This window comes from Falco rusticolus, chromosome 5 (assembly GCF_015220075.1).
Source record: "Falco rusticolus isolate bFalRus1 chromosome 5, bFalRus1.pri, whole genome shotgun sequence".
NCBI lineage: Eukaryota > Metazoa > Chordata > Aves > Falconiformes > Falconidae > Falco > Falco rusticolus.
In genome coordinates this window covers 68,184,273-68,207,636 of record NC_051191.1, presented here as the reverse complement: position 1 = coordinate 68,207,636, position 23,364 = coordinate 68,184,273, and the positions used below count along the sequence as shown (strand labels likewise).

Here is a 23,364-nt window from a genome sequence, read left to right as displayed (position 1 = left end):
GGCCCGCCCGGCGCGGCGGTAGAGGCGGCAGCCGCAGGGCGCGGGGCCGGGCCGGGCCGGCGGTCGCGCAGCAGCGTCTCCCGCGGGCCGGGCCGCGCCGCGCCGCCCGGGCCGGCGATGTGAGGGCGGCGGCGGCGGCGAGCAGAGGCGCGGCGCGGCACGGCGCGGAGCGGAAGGCGGGCGGGCCCCGAGCGGAAGCGGGCCGGGCCCGGCGGCGAGGAGGAGCGCGGCGCCGGCGGGGGCGGCCGGGCGCGGGCGTGCGATGGAAACGCACATCTCGTGCCTGTTCCCCGAGCTGCTGGCCATGATCTTCGGGTACCTGGAGGTGCGGGACAAGGGCCGCGCGGCGCAGGTGTGCACGGCCTGGCGGGACGCCGCCTACCACCGCTCGGTCTGGCGGGGCGTGGAGGCCAAGCTGCACCTGCGCCGCGCCAACCCCTCGCTCTTCCCCAGCCTGGCGGCGCGGGGCATCCGGCGGGTGCAGATCCTGTCGCTGCGGCGCAGCCTGAGCTACGTGATCCAGGGCATGGCGGACATCGAGAGCCTCAACCTCAGCGGCTGCTACAACCTCACCGACAACGGGCTGGGCCACGCCTTCGTGGCGGAGATCAGCTCCCTGCGCTCGCTCAACCTGAGCCTCTGCAAGCAGATCACGGACAGCAGCCTGGGCCGCATCGCCCAGTACCTCAAGGGCCTGGAGGTGCTCGAGCTGGGGGGCTGCAGCAACATCACCAACACCGGCCTCCTCCTCATTGCCTGGGGCCTGCAGCGCCTCAAGAGCCTCAACCTGCGCTCCTGCCGGCACCTCTCCGACGTGGGCATCGGGCACCTGGCGGGCATGACGCGCAGCGCGGCCGAGGGCTGCCTGGGCCTGGAGCAGCTCACGCTGCAGGACTGCCAGAAGCTCAGCGACCTCTCGCTCAAGCACCTGGCCCGCGGGCTGGGCCGCCTCCGCCAGCTCAACCTCAGCTTCTGCGGGGGCATCTCGGACGCGGGGCTGCTGCACCTGTCGCACATGAGCAGCCTGCGCAGCCTCAACTTGCGCTCCTGCGACAACATCAGTGACACAGGCATCATGCATCTGGCCATGGGCAGCCTGCGGCTGTCCGGCCTCGACGTCTCCTTCTGTGACAAGGTGGGAGACCAAAGCCTAGCCTATATCGCACAGGGCCTGGATGGGCTGCGTTCCCTCTCCCTCTGCTCCTGCCACATTAGCGACGAGGGCATCAACCGCATGGTGCGACAGATGCACGGGCTCCGCACCCTCAACATCGGCCAGTGCGTCCGCATCACTGACAAGGGCCTGGAGCTCATTGCCGAACACCTCAGCCAGCTCACAGGCATCGATCTCTACGGTTGCACCCGCATTACCAAGCGGGGCTTGGAGCGCATCACCCAGCTGCCCTGCCTCAAGGTGCTCAACCTGGGACTTTGGGAAATGACTGAGAGCGAGAAGGTCAGGTGAGAGGAGGGGGGCACCCCGAGACCTCCATCTCCTCTGGAGGGACTCACTGACTGACTGACTGACTGACTGCTGCAATGGAGGAGAGAAAGAGAGAAGAGAGGGGCACGCACAGAGCCATGCTACCCACACACCCTGGCACTGGAGGGAGAAATGGAGAGAAAGAGTGTATATCCTCGACCCTTCTGTGTTGCCTACCTACCCTTGCTCTGGACGAGGAGGAGGAGGAAGGGTGGTGGGGCAGGAGGAGAAAAAGCACCTATCCTTTTTCCAGGTCACGCCTCCAGCTCTACGCTGGGGAGACAGAGCTCCCCCTTCCCTCACAGCATCCTTCCCTGCGGAAGAGGTAGAAGCCCACATTCGTTATGCACTGGGGCTAGAGACACCCCTCTTTATCCCCACTCCCTGATTCCATCCCCTTGTGCACTAAGGATGGATAAAGGCAGACCCTTGTTCTGCCACATATCCAGGATAGATTATTTTTTGTTAATATAAAGGAGAGTGGGAATGGAGATGGGAACAAACAATAACAACAGCAGAAAAGGCTTCCTAGCTACACTTATGTACCCAGCCACCCAGTCATTCTGCACTGGGCACAGACACAGCTTTTGGTAAAATAACCATTCCACCTCTGCGCTTGCCCCTCCCCTGTCAATTGGGAATTGTGACAAATACTGCTCCCTAGGTACATTGGTATTTTTGGGGTTGTTTTTTTTTGTTTGGCTTTTTTGTTGTTTTTTTTTTTTTTTAAATCTGTTTTCATTCTCCAGTTCCATGTTATTTTCTCTGGTGTGGGCGGATGCAACCTCCCACTATTCCAGTTCTCCACTGCACTGAGACTAGGGATAGCTTCAGCCTTTTCTTTTGTCAGTATGTTTCTGTGTCATCCTGCACTATGGTTAATGGAAAAGCCTAGGCACTCCATTCTCTCTCCCCCCATCTCTCTACTGGAGATGAAGATACCATTTCCTTTTTCTCTTGCCTCTGTGGGGCCTGGACATAGACCCCAGTCTCTTAAGCCTTCCTGCGCACTGGGGGACACTGAGGAGTTACCAAGAGTCGTCTTCCCTTTCATCATTCTCTCTTTTTCTCCCCTCCTTGGCAACAGGGATAGACATATCCAGCTACATATCCATTCCTCTTTGGGTTGGGGTGAGCAGGTAGAAGGGGTGGCTAGCTCCCCTCTAACCAGGGGACTTGACGAAGAATCTCCAGCTTCATTTCTGCTTCATTTGAGATACTGTGACCTGTTCTTATTTTGAAATGCATAAAAAAAATTACTGCTACAAAAACAGCCTCTTACTCTCCCATCTATCCCTTGCTTATGTCCTGTAACTGATCCCAGTTTTCCTCACTCATTCTCCTCTTTACAGTATTCATTTTCTTACATGGTTTTATTTTTAAAGACATATGAAGTTGCTGTTCTTGTGGATTTTTAAGTACATTTTTTTTCTGCTGAATATATTCTATATATATAAATATATATATGATGTCTGGCTACCTCGTTTTAATTTGTTACTTCCCCTTCCCCCCCCCCCCGCCAAAAAAGAAAAAAAAAAAAAAAAAAGCCCTGGAATTCTTACAGGAAAGAGATTTTGAGACTGAAACATTTTTGTGCCTAGACTGGAATAATGCCCCTTGGGTTTGTTCTTCTTTTTCTCCACCCCCCCCTCCCCTCCCTTCCCTTTTTTTTAATTTTTGTTTTTAAGCTTATCCTACTGTGTCCCACCTTCACATTCTGGTTGTGCCTCTCCCTCCCTCTTCACCAGGGACTGGGGACCCGAACTGTGCTTTTACTCTTCTAGCACAAACATGTAACATGAGAATCCACGCTGAGGATTGGGCTACTGTTAACAGAAATGTGTAAAATGCAAGTTTGTTTAAAAAAGAATTTATATATATAGATATATGCAAATGCTTTCCCCTCCCCTCCCAAATCACCTACAAAAGGTCACTATGCCAGGCTGCCTGTTTGTAGGTGGAGAGGAGCAGAGCTGGCCTGCAGGCCCCGAGGCTGCAATGTGAAGGGGAGGAGACTGAAGTTCATCTGTCTTATCTCTGTTCTGTCAATAAAATGGAGCTGGGTCTTTAGATATTTTTTTTATTATTATTTTAAAGAGGAAGTTTGGTTTTTGTTTTGGTTTTGCCTTTTTTTTAAAAAGAAAAATATCATGGCTTTTTTTTTTTTTTTTTTTATGCTTATCTGTTCAAAATCTCGAATCCTCCACAGTAACAGGCCAGACCACGGAGTTAACGCAAACCCAGAGACCCCTATGGATTAATTGTACTGTTTGTGAATTTGTATAAAAAAAAATAACAAAGATCCTCTTAAAACATTTTATATTCTTACAGTAAAAGGTTAAACATATTTATATAATAAAAGAGGAAATATGAAGTATGTTTTTAAAAAAAAAAGCTGTATCTGTGTTGTCTGTGCTTTTTAAAGATGTGTATCTATCTGTCTATCTGTTGGGTTTGGTAAGTATGCTGTGCGACTCATGCTGGGGGTTTGGGGCTGCTCGCTCTTTTTCCAGTGAGCGACAGAGGAGGAGAAGGAAGGAAGAGAGCCTGGTGCCTCCTGTGCAGGATGTTGAGTAACATCACCATGAAGAGCTCATAAGGAAGGGGTTTGGGAGGACCGGCCTTGTCTGCAAGGGCGCTCGCAGCATCTGTGGGGAGAAACGAATTTCAGCTGCCCGGCGGTGTGAAGTGTCAGCTCAGTCTGAGGTCAGACAAACCCAAAGCACTGCAGCTCGCTGCCAAGCCAGTGAGTGTTCAGTGGCTGACGAAGACATTTGGGAGGGGGTACAGAAGGGTTGTGTTTCTTAATTTTTGAAAGCTCCAGGTAGATAGCTAAGGGTTTTTTTTTTGTGATTTAAATTGAGGCCCACCCTGGGTGGGAGACCCATCAAATAAAAACATTTCCCAGCAGTGACAACCACCAAAAAGGGTGCCCTCACCAGCACATGAGGACCTGGGAAATCTGAAATGGCTTGGCTGGTTTCTGCTGCCCAGGAGAAGATTAAAGAAGTAAAATGGGAATGTGTTAAAAAAAAAAAAAAGTTTGAATAATTAAGGTGTCCTTTGTCCTATGCCATAATCTTTTGCCTCAATGTATGACTTTTAACCTGATGGGGTCTCTTGGTAGCCTTCCACGGTGTGGGTTTTTTATTGTTGCTGGAGATGGAGCTAAGCGGTGCTTACAGGGCAGCGACAAAGCCCGTCTCCCCCAGCCCGGCGGCGGGGCTCGCCCGCTGCCCCCTTCCTGCCTCGAAGGAGGGGGAATGCGAAATGGTGGAAGAAGCCGGAGCCATTGTTCAGGAAAGTTAAAAGAGGAGCTGTCCTTGCTTGCTTGCTCAGTCATGCATACTCAATCTGGCCGGGCCGGGTCCCTGTGGAAAGGAGGAGGGCGATTCTTCCCCTCTTTTTAACATTCCTCTCCAGGCCTGGCTGTATTTAAGCTGCTTTCCTCCGCCGAGGAGGAGGGAGGGGGATGGTCTGAAGTTCCTGTACATTTGCATTTTAAGCACTTCCAGCGCTGAGCAGGCCACTTTGTTCCCCCCTGCGCTACCCTGCTCCAGCTCCAGCGGCTCCGGGGTGCTGCTCCAGGTGGGACAGATGCGGAGGTCCCCTCCGCGCCCACCCCGGGGGCTCAGCCTCTGCCGCCACAGGTATTTTTGGCTGAGGTTGGACTGGGCATACTTCTTTTGTTGCCAGCTCTAACCACCTCACCCCTTTTATGTCAGTGCTGCATTTCAAAGGGGAGAATAGTGCCCAGCTCTGGCCCTCCGGAAAAGAAACACTATCTCCTCCGCATCCCAAGGACCTGGGCTGTCTCGAGGTTTAGTCTCTGGGATGCGTGTTCTTTTTTCCACCTTCTTTCCAAGACTTCCAAGCTTTCTGTGGGGAGACCATCACAAAAGCTTCATTGTTTGCTTTCGGGAAAGCCACCACAATTGGATCTAATTGAGCCTGACACTATATCCATCTTCCTCTACTTGGAAGGAGGTGTAGGGTCTGTCTTTCCTGCATTAAGAAAAAGTTTACAGAAACTTCTTGACCAAAAAAAGAGGATGTATGTATGAATGTTAAAAGCAACGGGAATTCCAGGTCAGGTTCCCATTACCTCTGAAAATGTAAATGTTCCTGGGGTAGGCAGCAGTTCCAGCCAGGGATAGGTCAAATGATACATCTCTCATAAGGTAGGTTAGTTTCTGCTGGATTTGAGCGAAAATGGCATCTCCTTATTAAGCTCCATGTTCACATGGATAACGATGGGACATCTGTGCACTCATAAGTTCTGTAATCAGAACTAGGACAGGATTTTTTTTTCCCCAAAAAACCCCAACTTCCTCTCCCCATGTAAAAATAACAAGCCAAAAGCACTGCCCACATGGCCTGGCATGCTCTTTAAGGAGAACCCAAGACAAAGGAAGCTGCCGAAACCAAAGCCACCCTGAAGCCCAATGTTTAGACACCCTGGGCTGTTCCCGTAGATGGAGCAAGGGCTCCTCACGCCTTCCCCTTACGCCCCAGTGTGACAGCACCTCCTGAGGCACAGATGTGTGCCTCCCTGTTCTGTGAGGCCAGGGCTGGAGGAACACACGTGTTTATTAGTAAAGAAAAGCGTTTCTTAAAATAAATAATCGATTGCCAACAACCATAGACCAATTACCCCATGACTCCTGAGCGTAACAAGGAAACTTAATTTTCACTCTCCAGCCGCTCTTGAATTTCTGAACATGACTCAGTTGGCAACTGGGGTAGAAAACCACAAAAAACCCCCACCAAAACCCACCAACAAAACACCACTATTTGAAAGCAAGCTGAAAGTCTCCCATCAGTATCAGGGAGCCCACAGAGCCCCAGTGGTGGCTTTGGTGCCAGCCTTTGCTGCTGCGCCCAGCAAAAGCACTCCCAGCCCTGCCAGCCGTGCCGGCTGGGGCTGCAGGGTCCCTCGCCTGCAGCCACGCAGGCTGGGCCACGGAGGATGGAGGGTGGAGCTGGGACCCACTTTAGGGACCGGTGGCTCTGGGGAGCAGAGGGGCCACGCTCCAGAGTTAGTGGCAGAAAGCGGAACAGAGCAGGAGCGACGCGAAGAGAGGATGAAGGGACCAGGCAGGAGAGGAAGCAGCCGGGGACCGAGGGGCGGCGGTGGGGGATGCTGGCTCGCAAGCTGTGGCCAAGCCTTGCGTGTGCGAGGGGGTCCCCGGGCTGCTGCAGCAGCTGCTCCCCTGGCCAAGCCAGTGGCTGGCTCCTCTCCCTGGGAGATGGGGAGCAAAAGGCGGCTCCACCTGGGTCCTACTGCCCGCGGACTAGCATATGGGAGGTCTGTGCGTGACAGATTTATACATGTTACACCTTCCCGCCCCATGCTGTGGGTTCGACTGAATCAGTTTGTTGTGGTGATTCTGGGGTCCCTTTGTTTCCCCGATAATAAATAACAGGGTCATGGGGCAGCTGTCATGCAAACCTCCTGGGGCCTCTGCTAGGACAAGAGGTGATCTCTGCGCTAGATAATACAGAGCTTACTACTGAACCTGCCCTTTGGAGGTCAGGGAAGAGTTAAAATGAGAGCTGGGTGGCCAAGACACCCAAATTTTTTGGAACCAAAGCTAGAAGTTAGCACAGGCTGCCATTAACAGCTCAAGGGTAGGTGTTCCTCCAGTCTGGCAGCCTTGCCACGTATGTACGCAGGATGCTTCTAGCAAAGTGGATCCTTTTTTATTTTCTCTCTCTCCCTCCTCTACCTGAGATCCCATTCTTTTAGCCAACAGCTTTGTAGTGGTGCCTTCTGTGGAGGAAAGAGATCACTGATAAACTCAGCCAGGTGGTGCAGGCTGGATGTGACGACCCCTCAGGACACCAGTGAGGCCCCATGCCAGAGCTGCTGGCTCGGCTGCGTGACGCTCCCCGCCACAGCCAGCCAGCGAGGCCGTCCCACGCAATTCCCCAGCCCCACGCTGCACGAAAGAAAGAGCTGGAGAGGGTTCGTTGGGCTCCTGTGCCAGAACTTAGACTCCAGCCATATTTGGCAGGCATGCTAGTGCTTCTCACTCTTCTTTAATTAAATCTACCAAATGCATTAGCTTGATGGCAGCCCACACTGAAATAGCACCATAGAGATTTTGAAGAAATCCAAACCCAATCTGTCCTTGCAACAGAAAGATGAACGGAAATGGGATTTTCCTAAAAGATTTCCTAAAGCCTGAGGTGTGCTTTGGAAAGGGTGTCAAAAGTTTAATACCAGGGCCTGGATGCATGCCCTGAGCAAGTATTTCCACGAGACGGTTACTGAGACATAAACCAAACTCGTATTCTGCTACAGATCTAGAAATGGGCAGCAACTCCTAGTTATTTTCCTTCCTTTAAGTCTTGTGTCTCCGGGCTCAGTTTAGTGATTTCAGGATGAAGCTCATCCTCTTCCTCCTTCTCCTTCCCCTCCTTCTCCTCCAAAACATCCCAGCTTTACAACCCCTGGGCAACTGAAGGGGCTTGGCAGGCTGGCACCAAAGGTGTACAGACAGCACCCTGGGGCATGCTGGCTGCAGCTCCGTGGCCAGCAGCCTCTCTCCCTGTTTGGTGAGCTGCAAGCCAAGCGCCCAGCAGCACTAAGGCCCTGCCATTATCTCCCTCCGTGACAGCCACAGCTGCATGCCCGGAGCCTCAGCTTCAGCGTGAACTATGCGCATCCTCCAGCGCTATAAACTTCTCCTGCAGCATGTTGGGGAGAAATCCCGTAAGGTTGCTCATGCCACAGATGAGCTGGTTTCCTCGGCTCCTGTAAGAGTCGGTCTAAACAGAATGATATTGTCTCAACATTGCTAACAGAGACCTGGAGATGGAATGTGCTCCTCATGGACACCGAGACGCCGAGACCCTGAAGGAGAACTGCATGGTACAAGGAGTACTATGCCGCTCCCTGATACCCGGTGCTGGAAGGAACAACTACGATAAGGTCGCATACAACTGTTGTTACGATGAACCATAACATGCGTGATAACCTTGCTCGAGAAGGCAGAGACTGACAACAAGCCATGGGCCAGAGGAGGAGCAACGTGTATTGCTTGGCATAAAAGAGGACTCTTTTATCAACCCAATTTGAGATCTTCCCCACCAAGGATCATGACAATCGGAAGGACTGGTGGGATGCTGCCTGGACCTGGGACCACAGGGACGCCTTGGACCCGTGGTGGTAGCTATAATCCTCTTTCCTTTTTCTTTTTACTTTATCTTTTCCTTCACTTTCTGTCTTTTTACTTATCGCACGCTGCTTTAACGGCAAACAATAAAATTGTGCTGTTTAACTGAAGCATAACCCCTTGGCGTGGTCGCCTTGATTTTTGCGCTTTGAGATCATAGTAAACGCACCATCACAAGTCCACTGAGTGGACCGTGCCAGCTCCTCCAGGCTCATGGAACCGCCTGGGACGCAACACCGGCTGCTCAGCTCTGGCAAATCTCCGGCCGCTTGGCCAAAGTTCCCTACGTGCCACCAATCCCTGTGTGGATTGGCCAGAGGTGATGGGGACAACGGGGTCCCTCGGGCCGCTTGTTTACCACCCAGTAAACCAGGCGGGGACAGCACGGGTAAGAGAACAGTGAGTGCTGCCCATGATACCGGTGGGGCTTATGCGTTGGCTGGGTGAAGCATCCTTATCCCCACCCACCCCCTTGCATCCCCACCCCTTACCCAGAGGCGCACAGCCCCGAATTTCTCTCTCCACCTCGCAGCACCTCCAGGGACCGGCCGGCTCCCCGCCCCCCCGCCGCCGCCCCCCGCCGGGCTCCGCCTGCGGCGCCGCGCCGTTCCGCCAGGCGGCAGCATTGCCCGCCGAGTGCCGCCCGCGCCCCTCGCGCCACAGCGCGGCCCGGCTGCCCGGGGCGGGGCACGGCGGGTCGGTGTAGCCCGGGCCGCGGCGCCGCACGACGCCTCTCGCTGCAGTTAATTACAGCTTCACACATTCGTTAATTAAAATCGCTGTCCCGCGAGCGGTCCGCAGCAGGGGGTCATGGTGTCGCTCGGGGGTCACCAGGGGAGAGGCGTGCGGCCCTGGCTGGGTGGGCGCACAGCAGCGCGGGGAGCCCCGAGGGATGGTGAGCTGCTCTCGTCATCACCATCGTCATCACCATCGGTACTTGATGGCGGTGAAGGGGCCTGAGGGTTCGAACCACGAACCAGGACGGGAAGCCACAGCTGGCACAGCTGGAAGGGTGGTCAACGCAGCCCATCGCTGCACAACACCCATGCGCCTCAGCTGAACTGGCCGCCTGCTGGGAAACATCCATCCTAGACCTGGTACTCCTGCCTGGAGGCCACACCTCTTGACATCTATAGCGTGACGCTAAGAATTTTCTTTTTTCTTTTTTCTTTTTTTTTTTTTTTGTAAAGCATGCAAGTGTGAAAGCGGTGATGGAGCAGGACTGGATTATTTCAGTAAGTTTTGTTGTGCAGGGCTGGGCTGTGTTGTTGGTACAGTTACTCCACGGGGTATCCCCACAGCGATTAAGGTATCTGGAGCCATATGAATGTCCTTCCACTTTAGCACCTAAGCTTGAATAGGTTTTTTTAATCCACTTCTCATGCTGCTGCTACAGATACGGTGATGGTGTCTTTTTCACAAGCAGATATACCTGATAATTTACTAGAATTAATAATCACCTTCTGCACAGCTTATTACATATGCAGACATCAGAAAGGGACAAATCATCACCAATGGGGACAGAGAGGTGAAAGCAACTTTACTAAGGTAACATCCCAAATTCATGAGTAGCCAAACAGTGCCTGGCACTCACCTCTGCTGTCTCCAGTCCTGCTGGCCTCTGCCACTTGCAGCAGCAAAAATTGAAATGAGTATTCCAGCCTAAGGTAGCCCTGGAGAGGGAGGGCCAGAACAGAGAAACAGTGCAGAGGATATCTTCCTACTCTTCCCACACCAGGCTGTGCCACCCAGTGCTTCTGTGGTGTACGAGTGAGGGCTGTGGAAGAGCTCCCAGCAGCAGGAACCACCATCCCTATCTGTTCAGACTCATCAGCCGCCATCACGGCTTTTATTTCAGGCAATGGACAGTTTCACCAAACAAAACTGGAGCTGACAAAAAGCGCTGCCTTGACAGCCCTGAAGGCCAATGTCCAGTCACAATGTCAGGTACAGCTCAGATTGCAGCTCTCCCAGATGCTCTGTGTACATCTTCACCAGGACTGTCCCTGCGGAGACGCTCAGCGACCACCCATACAGATCAAAGGCACCAGCGGTACATGGTCCTTAAGGCTGCAAATGCTATCACCCCTCACGGTTCTCCTTCCCGAGAGGCACCTGTCCCTTAGCAAAAACGCACCCAGACCACACCAAAGACCGACCAAGTGACAGTGACTTTTGGTTTCCAGACCACACGGCGTGAGGACTCATGCCTGGGCTGCCTGCTCCCTCCCCTCACCTCTGCCAGCTTCAGATGCAAGTGCCAGGGGGACACTGGGGACACACATGACATATCATCTCCTGCACACACCTGCCAGGGAGTCAGTGAGGCTGGGGGAGGCTGCATGTGAGCGGCTGGGTGTAACTTCCACCCTGTCCCTAGTGCCAAAAACAAGCATGTTAAAGCTAATCTACCCCTGTCTCAGCTCAACTGCTTTTCTGTGACTAAGCCCCTTATAATGGTTTTACTAAAATCCTCTTTTGATGGAAAAAATCCCAGCTGGAAGTTTCAGGCAGCGGCACAATGTGCAAGTCTGCGTGTCCCTTTCCCCAGCTTCACAAAAGCCTCTAATCGAGTGGAAAATTTGCTGGAGGCCAGAGGTTTAGGCCCGCAATTATTTTTTAAGGGATTATCAGGAGAGAATGGCGGTACTTACGACCCTCCCTCTCTTTGTGTTTTGCTCTGTGCCGCTTTCAGACAGACTCAGCCAGAAACCTAAACCACTGCAGCTGGATGCAGCGAAGCCAGGGCTTGGCTGGGCGGCACGCCTCCTCGCTGTCCTGCAGGACAGGCCCCAGCCTCCAGGTTAGACAAGTCCCACTCCAGCACCATGCAACAAACAGAAATGCTTTTCCACAGAAGCAACACTAGGAGTTTGGGGTTTTTTTTATAACAAAAAACTTGAGAAAAAGCAACCTATTCCAGTCCTGTGAGCCTAGCTGAACTGAATAACCAAGAAGCAGGCAGGGATGTGGTCCACTGGACAGGCTGGGCTTTGGCTTTGCAAAGCCGTTATGCAGGACGCCTTGCACAAGTTACTTGCAGCAAGCTCCAAAAAAGACTTGGCACCGGAGATGCATATACTGCAACACCCAGCTTTTAAGGGCCTTGCTCCAAGGGCGGATGCCGGGGTTAGGGTCCTCGGTGCTTTCACGGCCTCTGAGAAGAGTCAGACACCACTGAGGCTCCAAAACAACTTCTTGCCAGGCATGGAGCCGCTTACTGTCAGCATGCTTAGCATGGGCCAGCCAGAAGAGAAAGGCCACTAGCTTTCCTGCCTGAGGGGCTCCGTACCTTGCTCCGAGCCACTGGGAACTGCCTACGCTCACACAAGACCCAGAATTAAGTGCTCCTCCTCTGCCATCAGATTGCCACACTCCCGTTTGTGCACAAGCAAGCAAGCCATACCCAGAGGAAGCAGCAGCATGCCCTGCTTTTAAACAGTAGCCTGAGGAAGCGGGAGACTTTCTTTAATTCCTGCCTCCCTTTGCGGCATTTCAAACCTACCTCTCCTGGAGAAGGCACTAACCATTGGCCCTCCAGCCACAGCCAGGAGAAGGAGCCACTTTTGCTATTTCCATATACGCTGCTCTATGGTGTGGATGGTTATTCCAGACTCAGCGCAAGAAGCAGAGTACACAAAGGAAGCAATGGCTATGGACCACCAGCTTTTACTCTTGGGGCCAGCCTCCTTCTGAAACCCCTCGGGGTGCTGCATAAAGCAGCTGTTGGATGAAACAGAGAAGCAGGTTTTGATCCCTGAGCCTTCCAACCATTTGGCTGCTATATAAGATGTTTCAAAACAAAGTGGCAGCTGCCACTGGGTTTTCGATCTTAGCGTGTCCGTGAGTGCTAGGTGTGCTCCAAGAGCGCCTGGGGAGGCTGAGGGGCCAGGGTGCTTGCTTTCTGGATCATGATCAGAGTCAAGCAGTTTTGGGCAGGCACCTAAGTACCTGAGGGGTTTTAAAACAAAAATAATTTTAAAAAAACCAGACAAACAAACACAGAGAAAAAGGCAGATAAGGCATTTGTGGAATTAAGATGCCTCCAGGAGCTAGGTGGTGCCTAAGCTGGGGATTTTGATTTTGCAATTTTGAATACTGCTTAGAAGTCATTTGTTTTGGTTTGGGGTTTTTTTGGATCAAGTCATTTGCCCCTTTCTGCTTCATTCTCTCCATTCACATGGACACTGTTTTTGCAGAGTTTTAAGACAATAAGATAAAAAGACAAATGGCTTAGCCTGCCCAAAATTGCTCATTAAAGCTGATGTGCTTTAAGATACTCTTCACATGTCTAACTTCTGAAAGACGAATGAGTCTGCTCTCCAAGATAGCTTGAGTATTCAAAGATAAGGGGCACAGAATCACCAGTAACTACTAGTGTAGTATGTGACCTGTGCAATTCATTAGTGGCACTAAAAATGTAAGGTCAGGTGAAGAGTCAGTTCCAGCTCCATCTTCTCTCCCTAATAAATTGAGTGCCGGGCATAGCGCCACAGGAGAGCCATCTTTTACTACTTCCAAGGAAGCAGTTCTTCCCCCCAGCCTGCTGTTCCTGAGTGCTGTCAGTGAGCCTCACTCTTGGAGTTTATACACAGCCTGCTATCCACCGATAACCTTGAAAAGCCCTACTTACAGTATCACTGAAACACCAGGGACTTCCAGAGATCACCATCCAAATTCTGCATGGAGGCAGGATCAAATATACTTGGATCATTCCTGACAAAGGTTTATCTTACCCATTCCTAAAACTCTCCTTAAAGACACAGCGTGCAGCCCCCTTACCCAACCACTTCCAGTTTACTTCTAATAATTTTTCTCCCTATTCACCTTAAATATTTTATTTTTTATCTCCAGATTAAGCTGTGTTTTTTAAAGCTCTGCACAATGGGCAACAGAAAAGAGTCGAGGAGTTCTTTGTTTAGGGCAACCTCTTATGGCCTGGACCACAACTCCTTTCCCCTAGTCCTCACGCTTCGCTCCCTGCAGATGCGCCTTGGATGCAACATGCTTCAACTCCACCTCTGTGCAGGGTCTGCCTCGTGAAGAGCCCAGTTATCATGCTGCGTTATACAGGTGGATTTCTACATGTGCGATAAACATGTCTGCAAACTATTACGATCCTCGCAAATGTTCGTGGCCTGCAAGAGTTGACATGAGAATGCCAACAATGTAAAGTGATTTGCTCACCAGGACATTATAAAGATTTTATCTTTTACAATATTGTTATAATACATACCATAAAGATACTATAAAGATACAACTTGCCGCTTGTAAATTGTTAAAGCTTCCTAAGACATGTAGATAACTCAGTATCTACCTTCTGTCCCAGCAATCCCGCTACTTTATTTTGTAGATACCTGCCAGCCCCATTCCTTTATCCTCCTTGCGGGTGTTCTCTCGTACTCATCGATCTAACAGCAGTGTTCCCCACAGGAGTCAACAGGGACCGTATTTCTGTCCCTTACCCAGGGGCCACTGATGGAGACATGAGGGTGTGCTCAGTTCAGTAAGACTGATGATAACCAGTGTTTCACACACAGCTGCACAAAGCAGAAGCAGCTAATTTTTCTAGCATAGCTTTATGCTGCAAGTGAAAAGAGAGGACTGACAGGCCATGACAACTGGAACCACTCCTGTCCAAGTGGGACACTGCACCAAAACTACCCCAGCATGAGCATTACAGACCTTTGAACTTCATGGGCTCTTGTCAATTCTGTCACTAGTATAGGATGTCTCACAGGCATAAACAGAGTGAAAAAAAACCCTTTCCAGCTCTCAGCAGAGTAGTCATGCTGACTGCCACTGTACTCAGAAGGTGCACAGTTAGGTACTAGTTTCCTGCTTGCACTATCACTACTATTTTCGAGACACAATTTCAGCTCCAGGCTCATCGCTGGAGCAGCAGAACAGAAGTGCCAAGCTGCAATACAGTACAGAAATAACACTACTCATCCAGGAAATTGCAACTCTGTGTCTTACACAGAGTATTACCCTCATGTGCAGGTATGCAATGGAATGGGCATCAGCAGCAGTGGAGCAAGGGAAGCGAAGAGGCTTACAACTTGAATTTTTAGAAATCTAGGCACTCAGATGTCCCAGAGCAACGTGGGAGCTTCTGGTGACTTGTACCTGTCAGGAAAACCAGTAGAGTGGATTCTGCTCTGGGCTCACTGCTTAGCTGCAGGCAAACCCTGCCACCCCTCCACATCTCAGATGCTTTGTGCTTAAACCAAGAGCAGTACACACCTACAAGAACAGAAAAGCTTATTTTTGGAAGTTCAAAAAAACCCAAACAATTGAGATTTCTGCATGGAAGCCAACAGAGAAGTCTCAAACATAACCACCGATATTCCTGTGCCCAAGGCACAGCACAGGAAATTTGTCAGAGCCTCCCAACAGCTCTTGACGAAGTCCCAGCGCATGTTCATTTCTGCCCCCTCCATACCATTTCCCTGAAGAACGGGCCTTGTGGACAGTAGGGTTTCAAAACACGGCCTGAGTGCAGTAACTGCAGACATATTGTGTCAGACAGGGACTCGGTGTTGAAAGAACTGTCTATATATTCAGCTGCATATTGTTACAAACATTTAAAGAAGCTGCTGTATCCAAAAGGGAAAGACAAGTTCTATTATGAAAGCTGGGGGGTTTCCAGGGTTGCTGTTGTGCCAGCAGACGATCCAGAACCACTATAGATAATCACAGTAGAAACGACGCGAAAATCTACAAGCGCCTGAGGACCACCTATGCAACATCTGCACGTCTCATAAACCAGGTGTTGCTCCCCGGAGCACATAATTTGGGCATGCACTCAGCGTGCCACTCCTACCACCTCCTGGCTCCCTCTAGAACGATGTCACGCACTGCCTACAGCTACGTGCAAAGTGAGTAGCGCCAACCCCAGTTCAGGGAAATCTGTCATTTACCCAAGAATATCTTGTGTCAGTACAAAACTAGCCCACAGCTGGGAATTGGCAAGAACATATTTGAGGTATCACACTCACAGAGGAAGAACAGAAAAACTGCTTTGCCCACAACTACCCAAAAGCAACTGCAGCACTTTAAGTCAAAGAATTAAAGGGAGGCACACAGAGAAGTCAGAGGTCAGGCTCCAAGAGAGATGCAGATTCGCGCTCCAGAAAACAGACTACAAAGCACTGAACACAAAGAGGAGTTTATCCCAGCAGCAAACTTCACGCTGCGTACGGACATGCTTTCTTTAGCGAGGCAAATGCGTCTTGGTATGGCCAGCATCTAGTGCAGCTCTGGTCGCTTAGTCCATGGATCCTACCACACTTCAAGGACAGGAGCATCTCTCCTTCATGCGCTAGCGGTTCTCAAGAGCTGAGGCTGAAATCCTGGCAGTAGTTCCCCCCCATCTTTACAAACAAAAGAAAAAACACTCAAAGCAACAAAGAAACCCCCCAAAACCAATCCCTGGTCAAGAGCCTGCTACACCACAGAATGAAAAAGTGCTTACTTTTCTTCGGGAAGATATTATATTTCTTGTGTCAGGTTGAAGGTGGTCATGGAATGGGGTTCAGCACATGGATGCAGTTCTGGAGGATTTTTACTTTAATAAATATGCATAACTCTAGGGGGAAAACCTCTGTCAATACAAATCCTATGGAAAATATTGCTCCTGTAGACAGAAGAGAGACCAGTTCTGTTTGTGTATTCAGGCACTGTATATATGAAGATATTTTAGAGGCCTCTATACTTAGCCATTGTGGTTTCGATCTTTCCCAGGCCAGAGGTAGCTGTGTAAGCATATAGTCAGCTTGGCTAAACAAGTACTTTAAAAACCATACTATTATTACCAAGTTAGTTAAAGACGACTTTTCTTCTTCTTCTTTTTTTTTTTTTTTTTTTTTTTTTGGGGGGGGGTGTGTGTGTCAATCTGTAATTCAAGACAAAATCATTAAAAAAACCCAAACAAAACCCCACCACAGTTCTAGCCCTTAAGCGTGAGATGTGTTTTTTTCAGTATCTCTTTATACTTAACTGCAGCCAGACCACTGCAGGTCATGATTTCATCTGATCTCAGCAGGATGGCAGCACTGGGACTTGCCGATACTGGATACTGCAGGGGAAACCAGGGTCCCTCAGGATGTAATGCGGGTGACTCAGGCAGTGGAGCTCCTTCCTCTGAGTCAACACTGACCCAGTGTTTCAGCATCGTGCTGGAGGGCGCTGACCTGCTCCTTGCGTTGTCTCTCAGAGGAAATAAATGGGTGCCTGACCACACTCGTGGTTATTAAAGACAACATGTCACTTTACACAGACGCTGGCATTTGGCTACGTGACTGCTCCCTATGTGCGTAATTATATTTTTGCCTTCCTCCACTTTCTGTCCTGAATTGTTTCAATAGCTGCTCTGTTTCATCCAGCCCTAACTGCATTTCGATGGTTGGAGGAACAGTTCCAGCAGAGCCCAAAACTAAGAATCTGGAATTTTATCGCTGACCCCACCTTTGGTTGGCCACATATCCTAAGCATGTCTCTTCTACCTTCTCCTCTCCCTTGCTTTCCCAATATACAAAAGGGGGACCATGAGAAGAATCTCTTTTGTAAAATGCTTTGAGAGCTAGCAGTGGAAAACCCCGTGTAAAAGAGCACTATAAAGATGAATTATGTGAGATGGCGCTATTAATTAGGTATGCTGACAAAAGGTTAAAAGATTTTTTTCTGTAGAAAAGGCATTAGGGAAAATAAGAGAACTCTGTAAAGACAGCAGTAAAGTCTTCTGCATTTGATATAATCATGACCTACGATCTTTCTTTAATTCAGGAGTGCCTTGGTTTACAGACCAGACAGGTATTTCCCCCTTTGATGCAGGAGTTCAGTGATGCCTACTCTACCGTAAGTGCTCTAAAGGTGCTGAGCATTAGCAGGATTTTTTTTTTCCACAGGCAACTCAGCTGGCCTATAATTATCTGAAGAAAAATTCCTCCTCTTCTTCCCTAATCCCAGTGGCTCTGATCACATGCTGTGTTTGCTCTGGGGACTCCATTTCAGAGCCATGTGACATTTACAACACACAGTCTGAAAAACACACCTGGTTCTGGGATTTGGTACAAACTCAGCCCAGGTTCACCGAAAGGTTTGTGACCCTTCTGAGCACAGGCTGGGACCAAGTTACAGTTTTGCATTGTACCTTCTGGCTTGGACAAGAAAAAAAATCTGATCAAACTTGAAAGCTTTGACCGGAATGCACTTGGAGAGTTTGAGCTCAGTTTAGGCATAAACTTGGTTCAAAACTCCAAGGCTGGAAACTACCTTGAATGGAGAGCAGCTGGAGTACCTGCACTCACCTGCATGGCAAAAAGGATCAGCTCAACATGGGTGACAGGGACTTGACAGCAGATCTGACCGCTGCCAACACCGAGGCAGCCACGAGAACGCCGGTATTGCAGTATTGTAGTTCAAACAGGGATTCACTTCTGAAGCAAATCCCCCATCAGTCCCACGGCCCATGTGGTGGTTTGCAACTTGAGGCAGCCTTAGAGCTTGCAAGCTGGACTCCCTCTGGATGAAACTGCACAGGAGATCGTGCTTGAAGATACCTCACACACCTCCTCCATAACTGTGGGACCAGACAAAAACTAGTCCAAAATAACACCCCCAACCCACAGTGATGGTGTGGGTACCAGGTCTTCAGCACCAACTGTTCGCCCTCCAGACCCATTCCACTTGGCCCTCTCTACCTGTGAACATGGCCACCGGCACCGAAAACTGGGGCTTGGCCGCCAAAGAGCTGGAGTGCAGAGATCCCAGTGGTACCCGATTACTTGAGATACCTGTTTATGAGCACCCTCTACTGGATATTACAATTTTTTTCTCCCCTCCAGGCCAGCAATGCTAGCAGGCTACCTCTGCTAAGCCAGCAAAACACTGGGGTGTGGAAGCAGGGAGCCTGTCCCGAGTATCCCTGGGACGCCCCAGTGTACAACATGCCCAGAGCACTGGGGGGACTACTCTGCACCAGTATATCCGCAGCAGGATATATCAGCGTTCCTTGAAAACAATTAGAACACAAAGATGTACTCAACAAGGAAAAGTCAAACCCCACGAAAGCCTTCCCCACATGACTAAGCTGCTTACAACTCACTTCAGTCTGAACAAAACATACTGCTGAGAAAAAAGACACCGATGGAACACCTGAAACTCATGGTTCCCCAGGAGGATGGGAGCCATACCAGCTCGGATGTTGCACCGTTTCCTACTGCGGCTCAGACCCACCGACACCACTGGGGTGGATGACTAGCAAAGAGGTAATAGTGACAACCGAGTTGGTGGTTTGACAAGATGGATTATTGTCATCTTGTGTCTATAGTCCAGGATGCCGACAACAACATCCTTATATCCTACATCTCAGCCTTCAGGTGATTAGAGAGTTGTGGTCACCTCTGATCCCAGCCAGGTTTATAGTAATCATTCAATGTAGAAATGTTTGGGAACACAAGGCTCAGGCAACGACTCCTCTAAGCTAGCATCCACTGTCAGATGCTTCAAAGAAAGGAATTAGAGTTTATGGGGCCTGGAAGAGCATTTAACCAGCTGCAGCTGGAAGACTGTCCAGGAGCAGGAGGCCTGATACCTTCTAAAACAGCTAGAACAAATGTCATAAACTGTGCATCAGATTTTTATCCATATAAATGTCTAATCCTTTCTGCATTCTACTATGTTCTTGGTCTCCACTATTTATGTGCTGTTAGAAAAAAGTAAGTTTCACCTACATCAGATGTTTTATTTCAGTTTCATTGAAAACCTCGTATTATGTGGAAGTATGCACAGGAATGCCTGGTTTACTTCTCTGTACTTCCAAGTTTATATACTTCTGTCATGTTGGTTTTTATTACTCTTCAGTCTAACCAAGGATGCGTAATTTTTTCAGTCTCTCCACACCTCTAAGAATTCTCATCACCTTTTCCTGCTAAATATTTGTAGCAGAGTGATTGGAAATGAACACATGATACTTATTTTTAAGACCAGAGTCCCAGAGAACCACTCATCTTTCCACCAGAGAGATCCAGCACATCCCCACTGCCAGCTGCCACCTCTTCACCCAAAGCAAGGGGAGCAACAGAAGAAGCAGGGCTGATTACATTGGACCCGTTCACACTGCAAAATTCATGACTACTGGAGGAGGTGTGTGCTTCTGTCCCCTGCCAGGCAGTGTCAGCTGTGGTAACACAAATGCATAGGCATTAACCTGCTCCCTGCTAGGAAACAAAGTCTCCCACTCATTCCTTAGAAAACTTAAAGCTACTAATTTCTGAGGGACTTGCAGGGTGGGTAGATAGGCTTACTGCAGTTCTCCAAAGATAGCTCAGAAATAACCTGGGAGGATCCCAGATGAAGGCTGGGTGTCTTCTTACATCTGTCTGGTTTGGGAGATGAAGTGTAAACAGTGGCACATTAACTTAGATTAATTACAGGCTGCTGGTATTTTGCTTTCATGTAGCGCGCTCTGGGAACATAACACCACTGATAATTAAATAGCGCCTTCCATCAAAAGGCTCCAAACCACCCAGCAAACCGGCCAAGCTGTTAAGGTAGAGTTGCTGGAGCAGCACATGGCGGCAGCTTCACAGGGTGTAGGAACACAGCACGCTTGTTTAGGAAATGAAAAATTTCTACGGAAACTACAGAAGGAATTATCATGTTTTACATTATGTACTGCACAGTAAAACCTGGGAACAACTGCATCAGTGCCAGGAGACCTTCATTGGTCAGACAAAGTTTTATATCCCATGAGACAGATTGTTTCTCCTGTGACACGGCACCCTTTTTCTTTTTTTCCAGGAACATTGGCTCAGTAATGGCTGAGGAATAATAATGATAAAAAAGTTATCTCCTGCTTTGTTTTCTTCAGCTATGGGGTTTCTTTGCAAATTTCCTACACAGGACGTGAGTAACGTGCAGGTTTTATTTGGGAGATGACACGACTCAGGTAAGCATGGGTAAGAAAACACAGAAGAGGAGATAGATGCCAACAGAGGAGAGCTCACAGCAGTGGGGTTAACCTGTGTTACCACATCCCCCGCTTCCCCATCTCTTTCCATGCACACCACTACCCATCGGTTATGTGAGATTTTGTGCCGGGGTCAGTAGCATAGCATGCAGTGTCAGTACTGGGGAGGCAGGTAATCAAACCTGCACCCTCCTTCTCACATGCCACATCCCAGCTGGGTTAGCACATGCTCTTGCCCTGTTCGTTTCCTTTTCTGTTCCTGCTTTTTCCAGTCTTGAGGCTGCTTTCCCCTTTTTGGCCCCCCATTTCCTCACCCCCTTGCAGCCAATGCCCACCAGCAGCAGGGAAGGTCTTGGTTACTCCAGCTGGCATGGCTGGATGAATTGCTGCTGTAAGGCCGGGCTGCTCCCCAAAACTGCAGCCCTGAGATCATCTGTTCTCTCAAAGGCACCAAAATGAGAGTCCCATGCAGAAGCCAAAGGGAGAGCAGGGTCTGCCAGGATCTAGCCACTGCTTTACATTCACACTTGCAACAGGGAGCAGCACTGGTGGAGAGGTGCATGTTTTCTCCTGCGCAGCACATCCCCTGACACTATCTCACGTCCCTCTGCAGAAGGGACTGGGAACCTGCAGTTCAGGAACTCAGTATCTCTGCCCTTTATCTGCTGATAAGATCAGCTGCCGTGCAGTCGCAGCATATAGTGACTGGGGACACTAATGTACTGAAATGCAGACCAAATCGCTCTTGTACTCCCAGTTTCACTCCCAGAAATTCCAGCTTGAGCATTAGCAGCGTTACTGATGGGCAAAACCACAGGCTGTCCTTGCGAGCAGAGTGTTACCGCTCGGGGGTTTCACACAACCTGCCCTCTGTGCAGGCACAGGGACCAATTCAGTGAGTTTCACTTTCCGCAGCTGGATCCAAGGCAAGGCCACAGATGCTCTTCGAAAAGCAGACACTCAGGCTGCAACCTGCCCAAGGATACTAGAGGGCCAAAGTGCCTGGCCAGGAGGTGATCCATAGTGATAACGGGCACAGGGAGAAGGGATTTAAGAGTAGAGAAGGAAGGGAGCAAACTGAGCAACACTTATTTCTGAATGGTTAATTACATGTTATTATGGTTTAGTTAATAACCTGAGGTGGACTAGAGAGAGACACACGCTCCCACCCAGTGCCTCCTCACCTAACAGAGGTATCTTTCTGGCATATTGTGCAGACAGCCTTTACTTTTCACATAACGGCTGAATAAAAGACACAAATACTCAGTCTGTGCCACAGCATGTGGTACAGCAGCTGGAGCACGTGGCTGTGGGACAGCTATTTCTGAATTCTGCCTAACCCTGCCAGAAAAAAACCTTTCCCCAAGCCCTGACATCCCGTCACTGAAATCAGGTAATCCCAGCTACAGAAGCTGCACCAACTCCTCAGGGCTGAGGTGGGGGTATTGATGGAGGGGAAGAGGGAAGGAACGGACCACTTTGTGGATGTAAAGCACCAAGGAACAAAGTACAGGAAAGCCAAGGAGATTCAAAGCTACCAAACTTCATCAACAGTATCTGCTAGAATTGTTCACTTATCTACCACCTTCCTAGGAACTGCTGGACAGCTGAAAAAGCAGGATCAGACACAGAGCCCAGAGGGAAGCTAAGGAAAAGTAATTCCCACCTGCCCTCTCAATGTTCCTGTGTTACAGAGAGCAGAAACTCGACCTGGGCAGGTTCAAATGCAAACTGCAATCATCTGCACTCTGCTGCTCACAGCCACCAGCACCCAGGTGAAGCCCATGAAGGAACGGAGGCACTCAGGCTTACCAGAGGTCATAGAGCCTGGGTTAACACCAGAAATCCCAGTGCCCAGCCCTCACGCTCACAACTGAATCCTCTTAGAGAAACCTGGAAGATTTTATTGTCATTAGGCTGAAGCGCACATCTCAAAGCTCTAGGATCCCTCGGTGCAGACCATGACCCCAGCGTGCCAGGAGCTCTCTGCTGGCAAAGCGGTATGGCTTTGGTCTGCAATGTGTGCCTTGCACCACAGTAATATTCAGATGCCCCAGTGTGCTACGTGCTATAAACCACAAGACAAATCATTTGCACCATCATTATCTCCCTAGATAAATATAAAACCTTATACTGAAGAGTTTTCTTATCTTCTTTTTTAGTAAAACAGCCATATAGTGACACTGGCATTCCTTTCACTTATAGTGGCATAATGAAGAAGATAGAAAAATGTATTCAGCAGCCAGAGATGTGACTGATGTATACTAGATGTGCAGGCAGGTGATCCTGGTGAGCTCACGTAGAATGAGCAAGGGTTTCCACCTACCCATTTGCCTCCGTAAGTCCCTGTGAGTCTCCGCTAGGTTTGTGTCACCAATACGGCTACACTTGCCCTGTTGCTGTCACTTGCACATGGCAGAGACTACAGTGAGCTCAGGTGTGCCTCCTGCTGCACCCACCCCTCGGCATTCCATGCTGTGGGAATACCTTCCCTTCCTGTGAAATCACTCCCACTGCACTAGCAGAAACAGCAGAGGAAGACAAGCCAAAAGCAGGAGTAGAAATTAAAAAATGTAAGTCTTCTTTAGTCACCAAGTTGCATCTGCTCCTGACACATTTCTTGGGGGTATACATTTCTGTCCCAACACAAGTGAAAGCCCAAGGGCTCCAGTTGTCAGCAGGCTGCCAGTGCTGGAGTTCTTTCTGATATATTTAGAGCATGCAGC

The 23,364-nt window shown here is 49.9% G+C and overlaps 2 protein-coding genes across 2 annotated transcripts in view; one reads left to right on the top strand and one right to left on the bottom strand.

Moving 5' to 3' along the window:
* Window positions 1-23,364, bottom strand: part of WNT5B (Wnt family member 5B) — a 76,359-nt gene that overhangs the window by 37,854 nt on the left and 15,141 nt on the right. The gene's annotated exons all lie outside the window — the stretch shown is intronic.
* Window positions 161-2,945, top strand: FBXL14 (F-box and leucine rich repeat protein 14). Its single transcript, XM_037389127.1, has one exon. It carries the CDS (start codon window positions 263-265, stop codon window positions 1,463-1,465), a length of 1,203 nt encoding a protein of 400 aa, XP_037245024.1. The 5' UTR covers window positions 161-262; the 3' UTR covers window positions 1,466-2,945.

What these genes read in the sequence shown, in the direction of transcription:
- FBXL14 (XM_037389127.1), top strand. Translation starts at nt 263, where the DNA reads ATGGAAACGCACATCTCGTGCCTGTTCCCCGAGCTGCTGGCCATGATC.